Source organism: Bactrocera neohumeralis, chromosome 2 (assembly GCF_024586455.1).
Source record: "Bactrocera neohumeralis isolate Rockhampton chromosome 2, APGP_CSIRO_Bneo_wtdbg2-racon-allhic-juicebox.fasta_v2, whole genome shotgun sequence".
Classification (NCBI taxonomy): domain Eukaryota; kingdom Metazoa; phylum Arthropoda; class Insecta; order Diptera; family Tephritidae; genus Bactrocera; species Bactrocera neohumeralis.
Window position 1 is genome coordinate 15,819,022 of NC_065919.1, and position 25,825 is coordinate 15,844,846.

The window sequence follows — 25,825 nt, forward strand, 5'->3', positions numbered from 1 at the left end:
AATCTTTTTTGAATTTTCGTGTAAAGTTTGTTCTCCGTATGTCAATTAATCTTTAGCAGCCATTTGTTTACGACGCGAAAAGTTTGTATGGTGATTTTAATATACATATATGTACATATACATGTGTATATTGAGTCATTAGACTCATGGCGCATCCTTTAAAGCTTATTTTTCTTTTTCAAATTAGATAATTAAATTAAATTAACTCGCCTGGGTCAAATTTGATGTTGACAGTCAAGGAGGAGGTTCAGATCGAGGAATATTCCTACCGGGAACGGCGTTCTCGGGGGAAGGTATTCTTCAACAATGCTTTGCAAACTTTTTGCTCAAAAATTTCATTACAATCATCTCGGGCCCGGTTTTCTCTTTACGTCCCTGAATCTTGAACGTATATAAACATACCGACATATGTATAATAAAAAGAGCGTTTCATTATTTTTTTAACACCAGAGTTTCTGTAATTAAATATATAAACTTGCTTGGAACTGCTTCGTATGCGAACAACTGTTGTTGGATTCGGCTCATCTTGAAAAACCCATACAGACTGCTATTTAGATACTTTCGGGCTCATACACGTAAATCCACATATGCCTTAGGTTTTTGTAGCACTTGACTTGTTTTAAGAATAATCTTACCAAAAGTACGCAATGGGTTACAATTTTAGAAAACAAAAATTTTCGAATTAGTTGAAAAGAGATCATCAAACATTTATTTTACTGAATATGTATTTGAAATAAATGCAATGAATTAATAATTTCTTACCTTTAAAATAACGAGCGTGTTTTTACGCATACTACATTTTGGTTTCATAACATATTTTACCACCAGGGATACTATCGAATCCAATATTTTCGTCAGTAAATGCAAACGTAAGTACATAATGCAGTGCGCAAAATACAATACGAGTCTGTGCAAGCCAATCGTGAAAATCAAATAGCTTTAACGCTTACACTCTTCGCACTCATACATATGTGATCGACCATTGCGCTCTTACATACGACAACGTATTGGTGCACAAAAATATGATTCTGCGATTCGTCTACCCTTAAGTAGCCGCAATGCACGATACACAGCGAGCGGTCAGCCATTGCAATGCGCTGATTGGTCGAACGGCAACCAAAGCCAATTGATGGCTAAATTGGGTATAAAAAGGCAATCATCGTTTTGTGGGCACAATTAAGGGCACAGACTTCGCTAGAGTTAGACACGCGTTGTGTAAACGGTGAAATCAACTATTAGCAATCAGCAATACGCGCTAACAACATATATTCAGACATATGTTTCGTGTGTGTCAAATAGTAGTTTACGAAATTGTTGAGAAGTGTTGACAGTTTACTACTGCTAGCGAAGAATACTAGTTGTTTTTTTTTATTGAATCGACTTAATTCCTTTAATTAAAGCGCTTTGGTGACATGAATTAAAACTCACCCGAAAGCGGGATCGCTGCAAAAATGTGCATATCTACGTAAATGGAAAAAATTTGCGCAGATCTGTGTGTATAAGGAATGCGGTACAGAGACTTTGAATGGCCGAACGTCTGAATAATCAATTGCGACCGTTCTGCGATAAATGCAATTAATTAATTTACAACAATTTAATTTTGTGGCCTGCAAAAGCTTCGGAGTGTTTAGTGTAGCGCCACAGCTATCAATTGCTTGCAGTTATATTAATTGGTTTTGATTTAATTTTCACGCGCACATTGATCAGTTCCATTTGGATTAATCGCATAGCGAATATAAGTATACGGGTAGACATATGTATACCTGATAGCTAATTGATTGATCCTATATCTAAGGTGAAATCGCTTGAATTTTCAAAAGCACCTGCAATAATGACATCGTCTAAGTTAATAAAGAAATCGGATTAAATCAACATATTTTATCGAAGCTGGGAACATATGCTATAAATACCAATATACTAATATGTATACATGACAAGGGCCGTAAACTTTGTCAAAACATTTTAAGTGAACTCAAATAACGATCGCTTGAAGGCTAGAAAAAAGCATCTGAACAACACCTGAATTATCTATACGCACATACGCTTCCATTTTTACCTTACTGATGTTAGACACAAACTATTGCGCCAGTGCCGAAGTAGTGAGTGATTTTCAAGTAAACATGGAGCACACTACCTTCGATGATCAAATTTTTAACGATTTCTCAGGACCGCTTAGCCCTTTGGGCGCCAAGCCGCTAGCACCAAATGTCAACGGCGTTAACTCCACTGGGGCACATGGCGTGCATCCTGTCATGCTAGGACTACCGTCAAACTCAGTACTACAACACAATAGTAGCGGCGAACTTTGTAACCAACGATTACCCGACTGTAATACACTACTGCCTGGAGGTTCGCCAAAGCTAGATCCCTATAAAACCCCTGACTATGGTCAAAAATTGGAATACAGTTCAGTAAATAAAATGGGTTGTTATTCGCCCACTCAGAAATATGAATACATCACAACTGTTGCGCCCAATGGCAATAATCCGCACAAGCTCGATCATCATTCAGCACATTCACAACAATACTCGGCCACACCGCCTCCTGCACCAGCCAGCGGTGGCGTCGCTAGTCCTAATGGTCTGATGCATCACAAACAACTACACAATCACCATCAAACGCCTATGCTAGGTGACTATCACACACACATGTCAGCGGGTAGTGGCAAAATCGACTACTCGCCAAATTCTGTGGCAGCAGCTGCCAAGTTGGAGTATGAGCAGCACATGCAACAGTTGTACGGCTCTAGCCCCCATCACGCCCCACATGGCCACGACGGCAATGTCGGCACGGTTACACTCAACGGAAATGAAGCTGTGCAACAAGCAAATGGCTTAATCTCCGGCAGTGTGACGCACACTGGCAACAGCGATGGTGTCCTAATTAATTCCAACAATGGTACCACAAGTGTGGTGGGCGTTACAATAACTGCAAATAATCAAACATCAGCAGGCAACAATAACAAGCACAAAAAAGCAGATGAGATATGTCAAATGGCATCATTAAGTTCTAATGGTGGTGAGGTGAATTCAAATGGTAGCAGCGGCAATGGATCCAACGGCAACTCCAACAGTGCCCAATCGTCGACACCGGCAGCAAAAAACAAAAATGAGAAAAAGAAGAGCGACCCCAATGGCATCAAGAAAAAGAAAACTCGGTAAGCAATGAAATTAATAATAAGTATCAATATTGCCAATTGTTGGATGTAAGAAATCCATGCGTTTATATGCCATGTTAATACCAAACTTACCCGCACAGCGTGCGGTGCTTATTACTTTTTATTACTACACATCAATACATACTATAATTACAAACATACTGGTAGATGGAGTTTATTATGATTTTACATATCGAGGGAACTGTTATCCAGTTACATTTGAGGAAAGGATTTTCAAATATGAAATCAACCACTGATTATTTCAGATAATTATTGCATGAGTTCATAAATTTCTACAACAACAATAAACATATCAACATTTAAGATCCCTCCAACTGCTGCTGGGTTATATCCGATTCTGGTGAACTTAAAAAACACTATTTTTGCCGTGAAATATTCTCTAGCTGACGTTGGTCCGTTCAGTTTAAATCTTGTAGGTTCTCTCCATATATCTAATAACATGTAGCCGCACAGGGAGTCAAGGGGGCCGTCGCCCGGGCGCAACGTCTTTTTTCAAAAATGGTATTTAAAAACTCCAATGCGGGCAAAAATTCCTGCAAATTGTGTCAAAAGTGTACAAGATATATGTAGGGCGAAAATGGGGTTTTTCTATGGCTTTTAATAAGATGTCTTGTAAATTTACTATCAATTTCCTCAAAAACCGCATTGTGAGAATTTTGGAACTTCAGAATTTGAGTGGCTTCGAAGACATTTTGTAAAAATTCACATTTGTTCGAACTACCTCATGAAACTTGTAGTTAGGTAGATAAAGAGGGGCGGCAGAACATCCTTGGCCCCGGGCGCCCGAAGTTGTAGCTACGCCACTGTTCATATCGATATCTCTTAAACTAAGGGACTAGTTCGCGTATATATGGACAAAGAGGCTAAACCGACGCAGCTCGTCATGCTGATCGTTCCCTTTTGGGTGTTAAAAACTTCATTGTAAACTTAATATATCCTGCTCAGGGTACAAAAGAAAAAACACTTTAAAAAACCACACTTCTTTAGGCAGATCATTTTTCGACAACCATTAAACTTTCAAAATACATGGACACAAATTCAAAAGTTCAAATAACTTAACCTTTACTTACACTTTATATAAACAAAAAATGTAAGAGCAATAGAAAACTGATAAAAACATGCGCAAATTTTAATTACATCTCTCAATTCTTTGATTTCCGTTCACTTTTAGAACCACATTTACTGCCTATCAGCTGGAAGAGCTAGAGCGGGCTTTCGAGCGAGCTCCCTACCCCGATGTGTTCGCCCGTGAAGAACTCGCCATCAAATTAAATCTTAGTGAGTCGCGCGTGCAAGTTTGGTTTCAGAATCGTCGAGCTAAGTGGCGCAAACACGAGCCACCACGTAAAACCGGCTACATTAAGACGAACACACCACCGACATCTTCGATGAACACGTCACTTGGGCCGCCATTCGCTACATTCCCGCAAACCACTACAGTCACGCCGCCTGGCAGCATGGATAGCTGGACAAGCTATCAACCGCCATACGAATTGAGTCCGCAATTCAGTTTGTTATCACCGGCTGCCAGCCCATACGGCACCTACTCCAGCCAATACGGCACTTACGTACACGAAAGTCAACTATTCCCGATGCGTCACTTTGAATATGGCAGTCCGCCACGACTGGAGATGAACGGGCCCAACAGTGGCGCCGATGATGGCAATGCATCGCATAAAATTCACGCAACCGAAAGCGGCTATGGCACATCTGCAATCGATGAGGCCACTGCGTCGGCGCATATGAGTGATCACAATGTCGTTGTGATGCATCATCAGGTCACAAGCAACGGCAAGTATTTAAGCAATGAAGAGGCAAAATATGTAAGTGTGGGCGGTGTGACACACACATTAAACCCGTTGGATCCGCATCAATCGAATGGTGGTTGTCACATAGCCGATACACAATCGCACACACACGATAGCAATATAGCGATAAAGCAACAACACTATGGTAGTATTGTAGCTGGATCGGTAAATTCTCAAAACATTGAGGAAGCCTGCCATGATGGCACCACAACTAGTATACAAACTGTGATCAAAAATGAAGATCACGGCAGTGGGTCAGGCCAGGGTGCCAATGTGACACATAGTTATGTGTTGCCGCCTTTTTTGCACTAAAAGAAATGCTCTCACATCGAAAACAGCCACACCAATATCATCAACAACAGCAAACACACTGGTCGCTACCGCCAGTTGGACCAATAATGCACGACACTCAAAGGCGACGACATATTCTACGAAATACCAGCTACTCACGAAGTTGTTTTCAGCGTCCAATTTGAATGCAATTGAGACAAACAAATTCTAAAGCCAGCTAGAAGCTTCGTGCATATGGGAAATTTATCGTGATGAGCATTTCAAAATATATATATGCATATTATATACACTTTAATTTGATAATTTAGGTTCCTTTTTGTTTCTAATATTACATGTTCATGCATGAGTAATACATATGTTTGTATATAAATACATACAAGATATAGATATAAAAAATATATATAAGAATGTACATATGAACGGTGTAAAGTTAAGTTATTAAAATGTAGTAAATATACAAGCAACAGAATCCATAGTCTTGCCATTTTTTCAAATAGTTAATACTTATGGTAGTTGCTAATCGTCTAATAAGTAAACTGTTAGGTAGTAGAACCGTAGAAATTAATCGAAAAAGCGGGAAACAAATATCCAAACATTCAATTGATTTGGTTTTTGAAATGTCATACCTGTTGTAGCGCATTCGTATGTGCCTTATTACTGTATTAAAGATAGTTTAGAATATATTACTGATGTAAATTTTTCATTTAGTCCTAAGAACTTAAATGCATTGCGAAAAGGCTTTAGCTAAAATACAAACACACAAGAATTGTTGTATATATACTATGCATATATTACTTTATTTTTTTAAATATTCCTTTTTAAACATTTAAACGCAAACTGTTGTGAAATTGACAATACTTTTATGTATATAATATAAATTGTACAATTTGTAAAACATTGACACAATTTAGTTTTTCTACACACAATATATTTATAATAGAAAAATTAAGCTTTTTGGAATAGTAATAATTACATAATTTTTTAATTGAGTAATTCGTATGCCATAAATATTTAGGGTTTTTAAATATTATAAGAATTTTTAATAACAAAAACATTCATTTTGGTTAATACCTTTAATTTAAATTTGTTTGTACTTTCTAATAAGTTTAATAAGGAACAAATAGATAAAAACTTGTTTAAAAAAATAAAAAAATATTGCTGAAATTGTATTTCTTTATCAAATAGTTACAGTTTATCCAAAATTCTCCTTTGTTTTTAAAACATTTGGTTGAAATTGAACTGATATTTTAATAAATTTTTCCTCATTATAGAGCTAGTAATATCTACGGGAAATACTTTCGCTCAGTTGCCGGTAAAAATAGCAGAACACACCGAAAGAAAAATGGTTTAGATAAAAATATGTTTCAATTGTTACATCGGGGCAGCAACTACTCTGTAACCGAGAAAGCATGCAACAAAAATTATTTATAAACTTACATACGGGTACATACATATGTATGTATATATGTATTTGTATTATAGTTTTTATATGCTTGTATATCAGTTTATGTGTCGTTATTAATATTTTTGTGATTCAAATCATTGCGTTGCAAAGTCTGCCAATCCGTACCGATGAAGAATGCATGATTTTGTATTTGTTCATAACCTGCACGATGCTCTGGCGTTTGTTGCAAGAGCGTTTCTATCAAATCCTTAGCACACTCCGATATTTCAATATTTTCGGGGTATTGTACAAAGCCGTACAAATCAATGCTGCCAGGATGTGCTAATTTGAAAGACTATAAAATAAATGAATATATAAATTTGTTTGAACAAAAAATTTAACTTATTATCTTACGATTCCTATTAGTAATTCGTAGAGTATAATACCATAACTCCACCAGTCTGATTTTAATGTGAGTGGACGTTCAGGAGCCACGTAGTGACCGTCTAATGCTGTCTGACTGTAAGCTTTGTGCATATAATTATCGGAATCACTGAGCCCTTCATTTTGATAAAAATACGTCAGTAATAATTGACCTTTTGAACCAAGCAGCAAATTATCCATGCGAAGATCGCTAGCATATGCGAATATTATAAAACAATATTTGTATATTATATACGTATTAATATAGAACTGAACTACTTGAAAACAGCTGAAAAGGACATTAAATGTCAGATTTATGTATGTAGTTTGTATAGTTAAATTTTGTATGCTGCAGCGAAAGCACTGTAGTTTATAGTTCTGGTGTAAATATTATTGTGGTTATTTTTAATAATTTTTAAGATAAAACAAAACCAAATTCAAAAAAATATCGGAAACTATTTTCAACAACAATTTTAAGCTCTTTACATGGAAATTTCTTAAAGAGAAATATTATAAATTTGTTTACCACTTACCTCAATATAACACCTTTTCCATGCAAGCTGTGTATAGCAACCGCTAACTCTCGCATCCATTGTTTTAAACTAGCTTCTGGAATTTTCGAGTGTTTAATAATACTCTTATTCATGAGCGGAGATGATTGGCACTCTAAATTTCTAAATGATGTACCACCCATTTTATCCGTCTCCTGTGTTATGTCTTCCAATTGTTTTATCTGATGCAATGTTTTGGACACTGATTGGAGCAGTTTATGGGACGAGCGCACTAACTCTCTAAATTCCTCAGATTCAGAAGGAACTATGAGTTGATCATTTGCTTTAGCTGTACTGGAAAGGCGAGTATCTTCTTCATAACCGTTATTGTCGTTATAAAAGCTTTCCGCAACAACTGCCGACGCATTGGTGATATTTGATGTTTGAGAATCCACATCGTCCGGAAATAAAGCAGAGAAATAATTGCTTCCTCTCGACGCTACCGTCGGTGTGTATGATCGCACATAGTCATACAGACGCCCACCTTCCGCATGGTTTAATAGTAAGAAGATTTTCTGTTCTGACTGAAAGAATGCCAATAGATCTACCATAAAAGGTACGTGTTGTGGCAAAAAAACGGTTTGTGTAGGTACATTACTGGATGGTTTTTCAATGCCTTTCATCACATATGTTGTTCGTGGTTCAGGTTCTGTCACACAATAAACCTGCATTACACTCTCTCCTAGAATTTTTAAGACTTTATATTTGGCCAAGTGGTTCCATGGACGTTCGAGATATACAGAAAGTCTGCCATCAACTGTACACTCTGTCACATCGATAGATAACTGAAAATTCCTCGTACCGTGCCAAACTCCAACTTTGGAATTATTAGTCAAAATTTTCTCATATATGTCGTCTGCTCGTGCAAGATATTTCGAAATTTTAGCTTTTGCAATGAATTTACGATCATCATTGGTATCATCTAAAAAAAAAATAAGGGTAGTTTATGAAAGTTTAATTTATCTTTTAAATTTGATTTTAACCTTTAGACCCAATCAACAATACTTCAACGCCACGCTTATAACGCGCATGAGCCTCCTGAAATTCTAAATTTGCTTCGGATTGAACTGCTTTACTAAATTCTAATGCTGCTTCATAAATATAGTCGCTATCTTCACTTTCAATTGAAGCCATAGGCGTTAGGAAACGTTTGTAATCTTTGCAAGGAGTCTCCTCCAAGCTAACATGATCGTTTAATTTTGGTTTGCTTGCATTTTCCAAATCTAATGCCAGTGAGTTACTACCATAATCGTTTAAATGTGGTTTTACGCCAACAGTGTTCTGTTCATCTATATTTTCCAATTGCGTGTTCAAGGGATCAAGTGAGGCGATGCTGACGTCTATATCATAAGGGTCGTAAAGTAAATCAAGTGTATCACATATTTCCGCTATCGCTCCACCTTTAAGACAATCTTCGGTATACAATTGATGCAACGGTGATGCCTTTTTTGTGGCCCTTAAGTTATTTTGATTACTATTTGCAACTCCTCCCACTACGGTTTGTTGCGCTTCACTAAAGAACTGTGTGAATGCATGACATTTGTAGAGCGCCGGATGTTGCGCAGCGAAATCCAGTAGCTGCAAAATGTATTCCTTTCGCCGACATATAACATTTGCGTCGAACCGTTTGAAAAAACTACAATCTGTTGGTTCAGGAAGCTGCCCTGGCAATTTAAGACTACGATGTCGACGTGATAGCTCTCGATGTAAACGTTTTATATCATGAAAACGTTTCCAAATTGTTAAGCAGGTTAGAGCTTGAGGTAGAGCCCTTGGAAATACCTATTGAAAGGAAAAATATATTATATATCTGAAAAGCATAATAGATTTGATTGAATAGTTACGATTGAAGTAATTTTGTATATAGTATAACCGGCTTTATGGGTTAGCGTGTCCGTAACTGTGAAGCTATGAATCCAACCACCAAGATTGGGAGTCATTTTATTGTATTACTTTCCTTATTTATATACAAAATACTTTTATCAACTTGGCATATTATTTATTGATATACATGAAATGTGAACAGTTTTTGTAAACATATGTTAACAAAAGTGTGCTACCATATTAAAGAATTTAATAAAAACCTTGTAGACAACATCTTTACCGACAAGCATCAGTGGCAACTATAATTTGTTACTTTTCTCTGAAATTATTATAAAAATTTTGTAAAGGTAATTAATTTCGAATAAGGGAGCTAAAATTTGATTTTAACAGAAAATTAAGCAAAAAATATAAATTATAATTTATTTGTGCACCTACAACTTCTAAAAATGCCCAAAATATTTTCAGGAAACATTCGAATGTTCACTAACAGATTACAAATACAGATAGTTAACATTTAACAGGAAAAATTAATTTATAAAAATTAATACAGCAAGTGTCTAAATTGAAGGTTTGCGTTAATTTACAGGTATATGTATAACATATATAAAAATACCTATTCTTGAAAATTTTTATGAAAACACAACTAATGTTTATATGTGCTTCATTCGTGAAAATGTCAAAAGCCACAAAAAAGCTCAAGCAAAAGTAACTAAATTGTATGTTTTCAATTTAAAGAACCATTATATTTAGTCATTTACATTATTTTCAAAGAAACTGTTATTGTTCCTTCAAAAAACTCTTCATATTTATTCACAGTTATTTAAGGATAACGAACTTTCGATCTGCAAAAATTGAGTTGAAGAAAACCTTGGTTTGGTTTTTACTGCTTAGTAAGGTTTGTCGTGTCTTTAGAAAATGTGAATGCTTAGTTTTCCAAATACACACACCTTAAAATGGCGCACAATGGCGTTTCGTTCATTCGACGTTAAGTCGCCATATTGGTTCTTGTTTTCGGAAAATGTTAAACGACGAGTAATTTTTTCGTTTTCTCTGCATTTTCGTAAAATTCATTTTCGAGCAGCGGCATAGTAAAAGGCAAAAGCAGATTAAAATAAATTTGCCACAATAATAAATGTTGTAAACATTTTGCATTCGAATTTTGACGTTTTGTAACGCCAAGCCGTTAAGTTTTATCAACAACTATAATAAATCAGACAAGAAACGAGAGTGGAAGTGAGAAAAGTAAATCAATAAAATTTTTAAAATATATATTTAGATATATTTAGAATATTACTCTATGGTAGATATTTACAATAGTGTAAACGGAATCGAAATTAACTAATGTGATAGTTGTTTTTATTGGAAGAACTTTTTATAGTACTGCCTCCAATATATCTACATGGCTATTGCAGTACAGTTTCTCGTACTTTGCATGAGTACACCGATTTAGTTAAGTTCTGTGAAGAAAGTGAATACACGGGTACGCAGTGGGGGTACGAGCGTTTCAACTGATTTTGTTGTGCTTTTGGTAGAACTTTACTTTTGCTTTATTGTGAAAGCTACAAAAATTTATGCCCATGCCAAAAGTGATAGATTTGTAATTAACTCTTTGTTTTTATTTAGAATGTCGATGTAATTATTTATCTGTGTATTTTATAGGTATTAAAATATCTGTTCTAATCTGGAAAGTTACACCACTGATATGGGTGAAATCAAGTCGGTAAAAGTGGACAACTGGGGTGTCTTCTTCCTTCAGAAACTACAAAATTTTTTCAACAAGACCGACTACTGTGATCTTACACTACAGTTTCGAGACAATTCCCAACTGAAGGTACACCGCTTAGTGCTTAGTGCTTGCACAGATTATTTTAATGTACTGGAGCAAACATGCGAAATGGTAGACGATGCGCTCATCATGCCTAATGAATTACAAGCCGATGTTGTTGTACCCATTGTCAACTTCATGTACACGGGAACATTAGAATTCGAGCTAAAGATGTATGGTAAGCTGTTACGAACAGCCAAGGATATGAACATGACAGTTTTGCTTAAGTTGCTAGAAGCACATCGTCGTACGATGGAAGGTGTAAACCGCATGCAACGGGTATGTTTAAACATTAGTTCTATATATGTATAAGAAATTAACTAATATCATTTAAATATTTACAGCCGCCTAGTCCGAAACCATTGCGTCGTCGTGTGCCTGTAACTGGAAATTTGCCTTCACAACAGCCCGGCGTTCAACAACGTCGTATATTAACATCGCCAAATAGTGTTTCTGGTGTTCAGCGTCGTATAGCGCAAACAAAGTCGGTTAGTACCAATGCATCTTCATCAACTCTGGCAACTGCACAAAGTCAATATCGCCAACAAATAGGATCAACTTCTCTAATAAAAACAAATAATGGAAATAGCTCTAATACAGGTCAATGTCGAACACAGTTTGGCAACCAGTCCATACAAGAATCACATCAAACTACTATTAAACAAGAGCCAGAAGAGCCATCAGCGACATCGCCATTTGAACAGTTACGTAAAGGTTATAACAATAATAAAAGACCCGCCAGCAATACTTTGATATCTCCGCCAACAAAAAAATTAAATATTGAAGATGTAAAAGAATTTGCTGAACAACAGCGAATGAGAAAGCAAATTGCTGCGGAATACGGTGATGATCAAGGCGAGTATGAAAGCAGTATGATGGAAGATGATATACATAATGATGACGATGACGACGATTTAGCGACTTCATCTGCTGCGGCTACAGCAGCTGCCATGCAACCATCCACATCGCGTCAAACGCAATTACAACATGGCGCCACCACTATCACCATTAACCAAAATGAAAAGCCTCCTACTATTGTAGTCAAAGATAGTTCCAATTCCAAAATGAATCATGCTAAAATAATCAAAGAAGTACTGCGTCAGTATCCGCATTTAGTAAAGAGTAATAAAAATATTAAGTTAAAGATAATGCCTAGCTCTGGTGATCAACCACAAAAAATTATTGTAAAGAAAGAGCAATTGGAAAGCATTACTAGTAATACACAAAGTCAGTCTTCGTCTCAATCGCAATCAGTTCTGCGGGGACAAGCTTCCTCACAAACTTTATTGAAACCAATGGAGAAGTCTCAAAATAATTTGAATCAAACAGTGATGCAACAGCCAGCAGTACCGAAAGTTTCACCATCAACCACATCAACAACGCCTACCAATGTGAGTGTTGGCAACGTCGCAACATCATCCGCAGTTCCCGCCCAAAAACGCCGGATTGATAGTAAAACGATGCATGCATTAATTGCATTAGGCGCAGAAAACACCACTGGCCCTTGGTTGTGTCTACGTTGTGGAGTTAATGGTCGTCCAATAAGTATTCCATCGTATCGCGGCTTTCGTCGCCATTTGATCAACACACACAAAGAACAAATCGATCCAGCTTTATGTGAACATTGTGGCTGGCGTTCAAGCACTAAACGTGAACTCCATTTCCATATGGAAGTTGAGCATAAAGTGAAAACTACTTCATACACTTTCCCGCAATGTTTGTTGTGTTCTAACTCATTTTTAGACACAAACGCACTGAATAAACATATGGTTGAAGCGCATCCAGATGAAAATAAACAGCAATGTATTTATTGTAACAAAATATTTGCACGCGAGCTACAATTATATAACCACATGAAAACTTACCATAAAAAGCAGGCTTTAGAAGACGGCATTATAGATTATTCGGATGAAGAATTTTCGGAATCGCAAGACGCCAATGAAGTTATAAGAGCACCAGACAATGCATCAAAAGAAAAGAAGGAGTCGAAGATTAAAATAATATCCGATATTAGTTTACCCAGCGCCGGAACGATAATCAATATGGAGAGCAGTAACGTGTCTACTGACATAAATGCACAAGTAGGAATTATAAGTGAGCAGCAGGAATTTATGGAAACAAATGAAAGCGCAATTATAGCTTCCGAACCAAAATTCGTTACTGTTGATGGCAACGAAATGGTGTTGACCGATGAACAACGTCAGGAGATAATGGCGCAATTGAACCAAGATCATGGCAGTGGTGGGGTTGTAATGGTATTGAATGAGCACACTGAGTATGCTGCGGAAACAACGGCGCTAAGCGAACATCAAGACAATATGGAAAGTGGCAGTGGTGAAAAGGAACAGGCCACACAGCAATCTAATATCGAAGCTGAACCAGAACATGACGATGAAGCAATGGATGAAGGAGTTGGAAATGTAACAGCTGAAAATGCATCTGCAGTTGAAGACTTCGACGATAGTCAAATTTATAGAGAACTCACTGATACCCAGAACACACACGACGATGCAGAGGAAACTTCAGACGTAATTAGTGCCACAACAGTTAATGACGATAAAAAAAACACTTCCAGCGGAGGTGCATTAGACGAGAGCAAGGAATCAATAGAGAACTTGGAATGGGCTGAAAACTTGATCAGTGCCCACGAGATGGCTGACCAAGAAATAGAAGCTAAACAACAAGTAAAGGTACATACATACAAGTATAGTTATATTCACAAATATAAAATTCTGTGTGACTGAAAACTGTATTTATGTACATACATATGTATATACTTGTACATACATAAAATTTGTTCTCTATTAAACTAGTGTGTGTTAATAATTTAAATTTTATGATATTTAATCTAATATTTTAGGAAAATAAAGACGCCGATGCAATAAACCAAAAGCTAAAAGAATTGACTGGAGACTGGTCAGAGGACGAAAATGATGAAGAGCAAGAAGCTCCAGCAGCTGCTTCAAACACAGAAATAGAGGCAACAGAAAGTATAGAAAATATATTGGAAGAAAAAAATAATCCCATTGAATCCAAGCAAGAACGAACAATAGAAGAAAATGCTGAAGTTGCTGAAAAAGTGGGCAATAAATCCATGGAACAAAATACAGTCGACACCGAAAGTGACATCGCAGGTACATCTGAAGACAATGCAATTCTTCAAGATGATAATCCCGCATACGAAAATATGGACGTAGACGATGCCAAGGGAGACGAAGATGATTTAGATATGCTAATGAAAAATTTACATAAGGAGGACACAGATGCAACTGAAATAGAGGGCGAGGAAAAAGAAAACGAAGGCCAGAAAATGGATGAAAGATCTGCTGAGGATCTTGAAGTAGCAACACAAATTGAAGATATTGCTGCTTCTTCGAAAGACACGACATTGGTCGAAACAGACAACATATCAGAAGAAGAAAGTAAAACGGATATTACCATTAATGCTGGTATCGCCAGCGACAGTTCACTCCAGCGTGAGATGCTACAAGAACTTAATATAAAAGAGGAATTCATTTCGGAAAGCTCTGCAGCAGAAACTAAAATAGCAAAAGCATCGAGTGTGGAAACTCCGGAACCTTCTAAAACAGAGGTAAAATCAACTGAATCCAGTGGAGACACTGAAGTAGACGACGATAAGGATACAGATGGAGTCATTGCTGAGAAGCCTGATAACAGAGGTGAACCTGTTGAAGATAATGGGAAAACTGTTGAAAACACCATAAAAGATGTTCATGCAGAAACCAGTGAAGCAAGCAAAGATAATATCGAATCAATAAAAACGACAGAACGTGTAAACAGTCTTATTAGCGAATGGGCTGAAGATGAGGAGGAAGACGAGCAAATAGTAGCTCCTCCTGCAGCAACAATCACAACAGAGGAAGAGGGAACACTATGAGATCTAGATTTAATTGCAATGTAAGTTTTAATCGGAATAACATAATTTTAGATACACATGCGTTGGCGCAATACAATATGGATACATAAATATTTACATAATAACTAAGCTGTTACAATATTTTATAACCTCTAAATATGAAATAAATTCCTTCTAACGTTGCTCTATAAATTAATTGAATATAACTTTGCGCAAGGTTTACTTCTGTCAATTCGTCTATTCGTAAATGCATTATTTTGAAATTGGTTTAATTGATTGATTTGACAGCGTAATTAAGAAGATTCAATCTTCAAAAATTAATATTAAAAATATTATATAACTATTGTTTGTTGTATAGATGTTTAGTTCGCATAAAATGTTGGGAAAATCCTTAAATGGATTGATATTTGACATAAATTGTTGATCTATTCTAATGTCTTGTTTTTTTTTCATCAAAAACAGAAAAAATCATGTGAATTGGAATATTGTATATAAATATATGAATCACAATAATATATTGCAATTAACATATTTAATTATAAGTACATAGCATACACACCTAGATATTCTGAAAAACGATATAAACATCAATAGCAGAGAAATTGTGCATATAATTGCATATAAATACAGAAACAATTAATAATAAGAAGTTTAATTAAGTTTTCCCGAGATTAATTTTTAGACTTATTTACTAACTTAGTCTATAAATATGATTATTCATGATTTTTGATAGTTTTTGTAAAAGAGTGAATTTTCCACCAATACATACATACATACATACATAAATAACCACATATTTATAATCAAAACGAAAAAATGAATTCACTCGATTAAATGTATGTACCACGATGTATCAACTTATTTTTATAAATCTATCAAAAGCTCGAAGTTTGGTGATTCAGTTGTCAATATAACATGTCAAAATAGATCTTAAAAGTCAGTTCTAAAAGAATATTTGTTGCGACGATTGAGAAATAAATACATAAGTTTACGGATACTTTTCAAATTAATTTAATTTCGTTAAAAAATGCGTGTAAAATAAATGTATTAATATATATTTACGCTACTATAATAAACACACACTTATAAAATCACAAACTTTTTATTGTTTTATAGCCAAAAAATAAATATTGGAGATTACCATCAGAGATTGCTTATAGTTGAAAATTCCCGTTAGCTATCGCCGTCTTTATCAAAATAAAATTTAAAAAATGATCACATACATATATCATAAAACATATTTTTTAGTGTTTACCGTCAAGGAAATAGTTAATGCAACACATTAGCGCGAAGCCACTGATAACCGCCAAAAACTGTCCAAAACCGGCTATTCTGCGTCCAGCGTTTTGATGCCAACGCGACTTTTCTCTTGGTATAACTTCGCAGACAGTTACATAAAAGAGCGTGCCACCAGCGAGCGCCTGCACAATTGGCAGCGCAGCAGTCGACCAACCCGACGGTATATCGGCGATAATCATGCCTATGCCGATGCCGCAAATAGCACCCAATGCAAACACTACAATGCCGAGAAAATGTTGGCGAAGCGTTGTTTGTGGGTTTGAGCGAAACTCCAAACCTAAACAAAAGCCCATGACGAGCTTATGGCATGCGACGGCGCCAAGCAGGAAAAGCACCTGAAATTAAACTTAGTATTTAACGACACACTTTTTTCTAAGGCATTTTATTTTAATATCCGTATGACTTTGTCTAAATTTCAAGTCGATCCCATTTTTTTAAGAATAGTTATGAGTATTTTTATACTTGTCTTATGAACCTTTTACGTCAGATTTATAGTTTTTAAATAATATTTTTTTTAAATTAATATAACATATGTTAGGTTAGAGGACTACTTTGATACCACCGGGACTAAAGTCCCCACTCTACTACTAGAGTTTTTATATCATTCCTTTAAGATTTAATAGTCGGCATGTGCGACCCATGTTCCATTCATGCCACGTTTGTCTGCTTGTTGAGCAAGTCAGGAATTGTTTCACCGTGACTCAGCTATATTTATAACATAAGCATTTGTCAATTAAACATCTACAATTAGCCAGAGGCATGTAAATTTCCTCTTTTCCGGGGTCGAATTGTAGGGTGGTGTCTGTCTGGCTAGTTCATTCGCTTCACAGTCCCCAGGTATATCACCATGTCCTGGAACCCATTGCAGGTTGATTGTGAAGTAGGATCTTAGGTCCACCAACAGATCAAGGCATTCCTTCACTATCTTAACCAGACCCTTAGACACTTTAGGGACTCACTACCTGTATAAATGAAAATATTCCTTGTTCTGAGCACACTCCTTTTCCCAACAAGAAGGCTTTCTCTAATTGCTGTGATCCCCGCTTGGAAGCCACTGCAGTTGTCTGGTAGGCGGAAGGCGGAAGGCGATTTGGTATCTATGTAGCTCTGCAGAGAATACACCACCTCCTACTTTGTTCTCTAGTTTGGAACCATCCGTATGGATGCTTTTTCCTGTGACCCTGCCCACCTCGTCCCTTCCCCACTCTTCTCTGGAAGGGAAGGCAATATTGATTAATGCATTTAAATTCAGCTCTATAGGATTTCGAAAATCCGTGCTACTGGGATTAAAAGGGAGCTCTTTTTGAATCATAGTATGTCCCTTGTTGCTGGCGACTAAGAGGGCTAATTCTCTCAGTTTTACAACTGACTTCGCTGCCATTTTCTTAAAAAACAAGTCTGTTGGCAGTAAGTGTAGAATTACGCTCAGTGCCCCGCTTGACGTTGTTCCGAGAGATCCACTGATACAGATACTGGCTGCTCTTTGTATAATTTCTCGCTTCAGCGCGTAGTGTATTTAATTACACTCACAACCATTCAAAATAGCTGGACTTTCCTATCGGAGGATAATTAGATGTTTCAAAAGAAATTCAAAATCTACAAGAGGGAATCATGGATTAACATCAATTATGGCAAACTGTAGTAAAGACATAAAATGCAATAACAAGTAAGAAATTGACAGTTTTTGTACTGGCAGAAAAAAATATATATGTATGTACATATATCCGGATTCGTACGGGATTCATTGACACGTCTGTCGTGGATAGTATCCACTGGATACTTTGGGTCTTACTTAGATTTTTTATGTAGGTAAGATGCACACCTTAAAAATTTTCGTATGTATTATAATTGACTATGCAATAACAACAAATAATTTATTTTAAGGCTATATGTAACTATAGTAGTATTTATGTCGACCCTAATATTCAAAAATGATGATTGTTCATTTAAACTAAAAGCCATATCTAGGCCAAGTCAACAAAGTGATAACAGTGGATTATATGTGTTAGCGACTGTTACATATGTTAAATCTAATGAATAAATGTTTACCACATTACCTATGAAATTATTTACAATTGGAGTATTATATATGTAAGTGTGCAGCGGTAGGACAAAAACTATAATCCCCTGCTAGTTTCGGGCATGCTTTTTCAGAATCTGCCATGTTGTTTATATAAACATATATAAACTTTTACATAATATCAACAAGTTTTAAATACAACAACTTAATTTGATATATATAACTTCGGCAGTGACATACTAAATACTGGCTAAGTCATCTCAGCTCGTCACGCTGATCAGTTATATATACATTTTATAGGGTCTTCGACTTTTCCTTCAGGGTATTACAAACTTTGCGGCAAACTGTATATACCCTGTTCAGGGTATAATAAAATAAATTTATGAAATAAAGTAGTTTGGTTCAATATATAAACACAAAAGAGGAATACAATCTATCATATCAAATTTAGAATTAGCCAGGTTTAAATTTTGAATGCGAAACCTAAACCTCTGCACAAGCACAAAGAAGTTTACATTTAATGCAGCACTGTATTTTTTTTATTTAGTAAACTTTAATAGAGTTGTCGTGAAATATTGACTAATATATCCCTGAACTTTAGAGAAATGTACCTTTCTTGAAGAATTTTGAACTCCAATTGCCAAACCCTCGATAGCTGAATGTAGAGACAATGCTACAAAAAGTCCCAAGGTACCTGTCATAGATTGAACACATGGTTCTTCATGACTCGTATGACATATTCTCGCATTAGATTCCGCAATAACTGCTTCCTCTGCACAATGTGATGTATTATAATACGAATGTTGGTGAGTTGACTCATTATTCGAGTCAGAACTATTTTGTTGACCTTCTCCATTTCTAAAATTATAAAAAAAAAATTAAAATATAATTTTGACCATTTTCTCTATAAACTTACTGGTTAGCATAATAATCACGTCTATCATTCAAAAGTGGAGTTCTGTCCGTGTCCAAATTACTATTACGGTGATTGTTGGGTATATTGGAGCCAGTGGCATGAGAATGTGTGTGCTGTATAGCTTCACCAAAGAAGTAATGTATGAACTCATCAATAAAATATATTAAAAAAAATCCCCCACAAATAGTTATTTCTGCAAAGTTTGAATCCATCTGTTTGCGTACTTCCGGCAAAATATGAACTATGGCAGTAGCCAAGAGTATACCAGCTCCGAAGCACAACAATAACGATATAGTTAGAGGAAAACGTCGACGATTTTGCGCTGAAATGACGGCAGGAAGCATTCCAAACAAAAAGCTACCAAGACCTAAGCTACACATAGCCAAGATCTTTTCACCATCTCCGCGGTCTACACTACCATTACTTGAACTCAACATTGCTAAAACACGCGTGTTTCTAAAACCCTTTTTACAGTAAGAAATTTGTTGAGATATAAAACATAAAATGCTATAATGCTTTATTATAGTAGACCCAGCAACCAACGTTCAACTATTACTGTAAAGACTCATTCAAAAATTGTTATCTATAGCATCAATTTCAATGCGTAACAATGAGCAATCTAAGCACTCCCTTTAGTTGAAAATGAGAACAGAATAAACATTAATTGCTCTAATCTTATCACTATCCCGTCTTTTGATGTTTTGCTTATAAACATAAATAGCTTAAATAATGAACATGTAAATAACATGCGAAAATTATCAAAAGGTAAACTATTGCAGAGTTGCTCTTGCGAGATCTTCAAATGTATTTATACCTAGCAAATATTTTTAATTGAATTTCTATTAGATTATTTGCTTAAAGTCTTTGTGTATGAAATATAAAGTTTTTTATTTTATAATAAAAAAGAGCAAATAATTAGTTAAGTTAGAATTTATGTAATTTTCATTCTTGAACTCTCCACAGCAACCCTAATCAATGACGTCAAAAGTGAATTGGTACTAATATTCATGTGGGTTTTATTGCACATATATTGTAAACCAGCTGCATTTCGCTGCATTACTGCTTGCAAAGTGTTTCTTATTTTGAAAGGTAGAATAACCCTATAATATATAAAGTGATAGAGTTTGGAAAATATATGTATATCTATTCATTAAAATAATTGTTCGAGTAGATATGTTTTAATTTATAAAGATAAACAATTTTCTTTAATCAACAAAAATTAAATTATCGGCAAATGGTATGGATTTTGGAGACGGTGTAACTGTAAATCTTTCTACGTCCGTTGATTGCAAAAACGGTGATAACGGTCCAAAATTGACTATAGCACCTGGGTTACAACTAAAAGAACATTCCCAAAACGATGGTGATGCGAATTCTACTGGTAATGTACAGGTAACGTTATTGCATCCTCAAAGCCGCGAGATGTTAGCTGAAATGCAAAATAGCATTGAAAGTACGGGAGATAGCAATAACAGTAGTGGTGACATGGTCATGTTGGACACTAATGAGTGCAATGACCAATCCTCATTTGAAAATAAAGAAAATATCCCAATTATTGTTTCATTAAAAAAACACACTGACTTTGCAGTATTAAGTACACCATCGAATGAACCTATAGGTCCAATGTTGAAATCAGCTATTGAAACGAAATATGAACCTGATATTGCAAATGACCTTAAAAGGCAACAATCACCAATAAATTTACAACATCGAGAGTCCATTTCGTGTGGTATTGAAGAATCTACTGAAGTGCTGTTAGTTAACTCTTCAGAGTGTGATGAAAAGTATTTCGGAAGTAGTCGCACCTATTCAGGCACGGATTCTGATATTGAAGTTTTAATGTCGGAAGAGATCGTTGATTCCGATTGGTCAGCCGGTAACACGGCTACTGACGATTTGGGGCAAACGCCTGATGAAAACAGCGGAGTTGTGAAAGCAGTAAATGCTCCCAAGATGTGTTCTGGAAAGCAAGTCAATATCGCTAATAATGGTAAATCAGTAGCGGTTAAAGAATTAACTGTAGAAAATAGCAGTTACAGTTCACTAAGTAATAGTGAACAGGCAAGCAAAGATGAATTACTTACAATTATAAGCGAACAAGCAACTCATATAAAAAATTTGAAGAGTACGATTGACCGTTACCGCGAAACATATAAAACTATACTGGAGCATGTGGATGCACTACGACTCGCATTAGATGTGAAAAATATCGAAAATGTGAAAGTAAAAATGGATGCTAAGGATGTAGACAAACTTGGATCTCACAGTGTTATTAAGCATAATTAAATTTACGAACATTTTATAATTAAGACTTCACATTCTCAAGAAATATTCCATTGTTTTACATGTACCCATTCAAATATTGCCCATAGCGCAAATATTACGTGATAATTATTTTGTGAAAACTTTTAATCAAAGAAAATATATACAAGGCGTTTGACTGAAAAATGAAAATGTTTTTATCTCAAAAGGTAAATAAATAATTTAACAACTCTCGGTAGAGTATTTCTGGTTTCAAATTTTTATTCTCGAATAATATAACATGTATCCTACATATTCTTTGCATCACTTGCAGCTATTTTACTTTTATCTTAAGCCGATGAAGTAATAACATCGGTATATAATTTGACCTTGCTTGCAATGCTCATATCAACATACTTGTCGCCAATAGAAACGATTAAACCACCAATAATGCTAGGATCTACACGCGACGTGATTTTCAATTGTTGATTTCCTTTTAAAAATGACTGAAAGAAAAATATGTCATATAATATACAATAATAAACACATATTGTAATGTTTTAATTACTCTAAGGGCAGATTCCAACTGTTTGCTCTGGGATGAATCCAAGGGCTTAGCAGTTACAACTTCGCAAACAACTTCCCCTCGGTGAGCAGCCATAATCGTCTTATAGGCATTTATAACAGTGTCTAAATTTTTCAACCGTCCATTATCAGCTAAAAGCCCCAATAGGTTGGCAGTCGCTGGGGCCATCTTCAGCTTATCTGCTGTCTCCTTAAGTGTGTTTGACATAAGCTTTTTGTTGATAATTGGATTGGTAACAGCCATACGCAGCGAAGCGTTGCTCTTTAAAGCTACTTGCAATGCATTCAAATCTTTTTCTACCTGATCCAACTGTTTCAACTTGGAGGCTGCTGAATAAAGAGATGTAGCATAACGACCTTCAAGACCAAAAACTTGAACCGGAGGCTTTACAGTTTGAGTTGCAGAACATAGGGATCGGCTCTAAATGAATTCACGTAAAAGAAAAGACAAAAATTACATAACCAAAAGTACATGAAAATTCTCAGATAAAATTTTGTATCACATTTTTGAATAAAATGTTATAATACTATTAAATAATTTATATATATCTGATTGCCTATTTCAATTATCAAAAGTATTCTATTATTCAACATACCAAAAGAGCAAGTTTATTAGCAGCCGCCATCGTTGAAAATCGGAATTTCTCACAAACGTCTTGAATAAAGTTATTAACAATGACAACCAGTGTCGCCAACTTAACTTGCTACTCTGAGAAAAGTCTGGTAACTCTACACTGACAGCAGGATGATTTTAGGGGAAGGTTACACCAAAAAACTTAAAAAATATATACATAAGTCGTTTGAAAAGAGGGTTTAAACATAATTATTATACAAAAATCACATTTAACATCAAAGAAAGTGTGAAAAACATTCCAAAAACTAATGGCTGATGCAAACAAACGTTATATGTGTTTGGAATTAAACCCCTAATTTAATTTTTATATATTGGATATAACTGCTCTCTTCTAAATAATATTATAATGGACGATTCAATACCATAAAAGGGTAACAAAAATAACCGTTTTATTACACAGCTATTAAAATACCCTTATTATATTATTAACATATTTGATTAAAACAAATAACAAAATACAATTGTTTTCTCGTAATATTTATTTTTAATTCTTTTCCGGGAAATACATACAGTCTATGTAGTATGAATTCAAATTCCTTGTATTTATGCATAGAAATTAACACGTCGATAATTAAACTTCATACACATATGAAGTTATCGTCTTGTGAAAAGCTGCATAATGTGACAAACTTTTATACTCCAACAGAAGGGGAAGCGTAACAACAAATTATTAACATTTCCCATAATTAATTTAATTTAGTAAATGTCAAAAAGTTATATTCGTTGAAGTCAAATTGAGAAAAGTTTTGGATATATAAAATTATTATTCTGTTGGTGGACACTTTCAATTACGTTTCTTAATGTTAAAGAAATTTATCTTTGCGGTATTTTATAGAAGACCAATTAAAAAATAACACCGCATTTACTTTTCATCTGGAAATTAAAAAGAATAAATGTCAATTAATTGAATACAAATACTACTTCAATTGAATTATACCTTCTTCATCATCTTCCTCGCCTTCTGCATCTTCATCATCAAATAATTCTTCTACAAAACGGATATAAAGAAATATAAATAATAATCCCAAGGAAACCTTGAGCTATACAACAACATACCTTCATTATCCTCATTATCATCTTCATCATCTTCTGGTTCAACCTCAATATCAGGTACTAAATAATACTGAAGAGGATTCGGCCAGAGATCATCTTTGATTAATTCAGCTATCTCATCATTAACAGGATCAGTGTTGTCTGAGAACCAATCGAAAAATGTCTTGTAGTCCGCAGGTCGTTTCCGCTTATTTTGTTGATACGGTTTTGTCATACATGATCTTATAAGATCTTTACCATCCTTCCATTGAATGGGAGTGCTCGTCGACGATGGACAATCACTGTTTTCCGCGTCTAACAAGGATAATAGTAATTATTTGAAATGTTACGAGTGAACTTTAATATAACACATACTTCCCGATCCTAAGTGAAACTCTTTAGTAAGCACCTTATTTTCAAAATAAGGATTTTCGTCGAAATAAAAATGGATACGGTACCCCGATTTTATGTCTTCAAATTCTTCTACTTCTAACTTGGTAAGAGCGTGTAGACATTCCTCCTCTTCTTCATCCAAAATGGCAGACACTTGTGGATGGTTAATAAACTTGAGAAATAAAAGTTCAAACCTTATTAAAATTTACTAATTACAATATAACTACAACAAAATAATAATGTATATATTGGATATAATGCTGTATGTGGTGAAATATTTGGAATGATTATTAAATATTATAAATTTATTTTATTTTAATTGAATAGAGAATGACACTAGTTTAGTGACATACAACCTTTGACACATTTTTTTATCAAAGAGGATCGTGCATTAATCTCGGAAAATAAGTAAAGTGTTAAATGAAATTCGCAAGAGCGAAAATGTGTACACAAAGCGCCACGCCGTTTTATTACTACCAGCAGTCTCACACATACAGGCCGATATATCGTTGCGGTACCATATTGGTATGAATACTTTTGCAGATGCCAGTAAAAAGGGTAAGCGAAAAAAACGTGCAAAAGGACCGATTTAGAATACACAATTTTTACGTTTTCAGCACACATACAAGAAAATAATGTTACATGATATGAACAGATTTTTTTTTTTTTACAAATCTTAAAAATTATTGTCGTTTTGGATCACTTTGGCGCTTTGATTACTAATCTAATACAAGTTATGGATTCTTACCGCTGTCACCCAGAAGTTCGGAATTCGTTTCACTAACTCGCTACGTTTCTCATAGCATGGCTTCCTTAATTTATTGTATTTCTGCTCCACTTTGAGTATTTCCTCGCTAGCCTTCTCATTAAGTGCGTCAATCTCATTTTGACATGCATCAATTAATTCCAAAGCCTCAGACTCTTCCTCATTAGGTGCGTTTGCAGTCGTCGCGTTGCCATCACCATCATTAGACAATTTAGCTTTTTTGCTCGGCAGACTGGACATGTCGATAATTAGTTGGTTTAATTAATTTAAGACTTTTTCCGTTTTTTAAGAACTTTCACTGCACATATAATGGGTACAGTCGTTACGCCGCAACCGTTTTTTATTCACGAAGAAGCGCAATTTGTAATTCTTTCTTCTTGCTTTTCCACCTCTCTTCTAGAACACCTATTCAGAAAATGCAAAATGCCGCACAAAACTGTTGCAAAGTGACGATGAGAAATAAATGGCGAATGCCATGAAAGCCGGCAATTCGCATGCAGATGTTGGTAGCACTGTGACTGTGATATGAGATACCAACTGTCGCTAATTTCATAAAAATTTCTCATTTTCACATCAAATTATACACATAATAAATATTCAAACGTGCAAACCAAATTTCAAGACAATTTCAGCAATTTTTAAACCCTTTAACACTCAATTAAAACTGCAACTGGACCCTAGTATGAATTATATATTTTATTTGTAACAAAACTATTAATGTGATTATTAATTATTTCCCTTCACAACTTACATCATATTAATACTTACTACTAAAACA

The 25,825-nt window shown here is 35.2% G+C and overlaps 6 protein-coding genes across 7 annotated transcripts; 2 read left to right on the forward strand and 4 right to left on the reverse strand.

Annotated features, from left to right (window-relative positions):
* The first annotated feature begins 1,166 nt into the window (after window positions 1-1,166).
* Window positions 1,167-5,685, forward strand: LOC126767792 (homeobox protein Hox-D3). Its single transcript, XM_050485427.1, has 2 exons — window positions 1,167-3,157; window positions 4,350-5,685. The coding sequence occupies exons 1-2, from the start codon at window positions 2,064-2,066 to the stop codon at window positions 5,296-5,298; spliced, it is 2,043 nt and encodes a 680-aa protein (XP_050341384.1). The 5' UTR covers window positions 1,167-2,063; the 3' UTR covers window positions 5,299-5,685.
* A 1,030-nt stretch (window positions 5,686-6,715) lies between these two features.
* Window positions 6,716-9,676, reverse strand: LOC126767790 (ribosomal protein S6 kinase delta-1). Its single transcript, XM_050485425.1, has 5 exons — window positions 9,480-9,676; window positions 8,619-9,417; window positions 7,618-8,557; window positions 7,076-7,295; window positions 6,716-7,016 (listed from the first exon to the last, which is right to left on the reverse strand). The coding sequence occupies exons 1-5, from the start codon at window positions 9,573-9,575 to the stop codon at window positions 6,783-6,785; spliced, it is 2,289 nt and encodes a 762-aa protein (XP_050341382.1). The 5' UTR covers window positions 9,576-9,676; the 3' UTR covers window positions 6,716-6,782.
* Window positions 9,677-10,464: 788 nt separating this feature from the next.
* On the forward strand, window positions 10,465-16,259 carry LOC126767789 (centrosome-associated zinc finger protein CP190). 2 transcript variants are annotated; one of them, XM_050485423.1, is made up of 4 exons: window positions 10,465-10,701; window positions 11,119-11,563; window positions 11,629-13,974; window positions 14,145-16,259. In XM_050485423.1, exons 2-4 carry the CDS (start codon window positions 11,162-11,164, stop codon window positions 15,180-15,182), a joined length of 3,786 nt encoding a protein of 1,261 aa, XP_050341380.1. In that variant the 5' UTR covers window positions 10,465-10,701; window positions 11,119-11,161; the 3' UTR covers window positions 15,183-16,259. The 2 variants fall into 2 exon arrangements, with proteins under 2 accessions (XP_050341380.1, XP_050341381.1); XM_050485424.1 differs by lacking the exon at window positions 10,465-10,701 and adding an exon at window positions 10,977-11,056.
* On the reverse strand, window positions 15,187-20,132 carry LOC126767795 (zinc transporter ZIP1). The gene is made up of 4 exons (XM_050485430.1): window positions 19,397-20,132; window positions 19,092-19,338; window positions 16,417-16,795; window positions 15,187-16,348 (listed from the first exon to the last, which is right to left on the reverse strand). Exons 1-4 carry the CDS (start codon window positions 19,831-19,833, stop codon window positions 16,335-16,337), a joined length of 1,077 nt encoding a protein of 358 aa, XP_050341387.1. The 5' UTR covers window positions 19,834-20,132; the 3' UTR covers window positions 15,187-16,334.
* A 1,762-nt stretch (window positions 20,133-21,894) lies between these two features.
* Window positions 21,895-22,937, reverse strand: LOC126767797 (ATP synthase subunit O, mitochondrial). Its single transcript, XM_050485433.1, has 3 exons — window positions 22,819-22,937; window positions 22,206-22,643; window positions 21,895-22,143 (listed from the first exon to the last, which is right to left on the reverse strand). The coding sequence occupies exons 1-3, from the start codon at window positions 22,846-22,848 to the stop codon at window positions 21,988-21,990; spliced, it is 624 nt and encodes a 207-aa protein (XP_050341390.1). The 5' UTR covers window positions 22,849-22,937; the 3' UTR covers window positions 21,895-21,987.
* A 380-nt stretch (window positions 22,938-23,317) lies between these two features.
* On the reverse strand, window positions 23,318-25,518 carry LOC126767796 (protein SET). Its single transcript, XM_050485432.1, has 5 exons — window positions 25,030-25,518; window positions 24,264-24,453; window positions 23,913-24,203; window positions 23,794-23,844; window positions 23,318-23,729 (listed from the first exon to the last, which is right to left on the reverse strand). The coding sequence occupies exons 1-5, from the start codon at window positions 25,285-25,287 to the stop codon at window positions 23,719-23,721; spliced, it is 801 nt and encodes a 266-aa protein (XP_050341389.1). The 5' UTR covers window positions 25,288-25,518; the 3' UTR covers window positions 23,318-23,718.
* Between the last annotated feature and the right edge of the window lie 307 nt (window positions 25,519-25,825).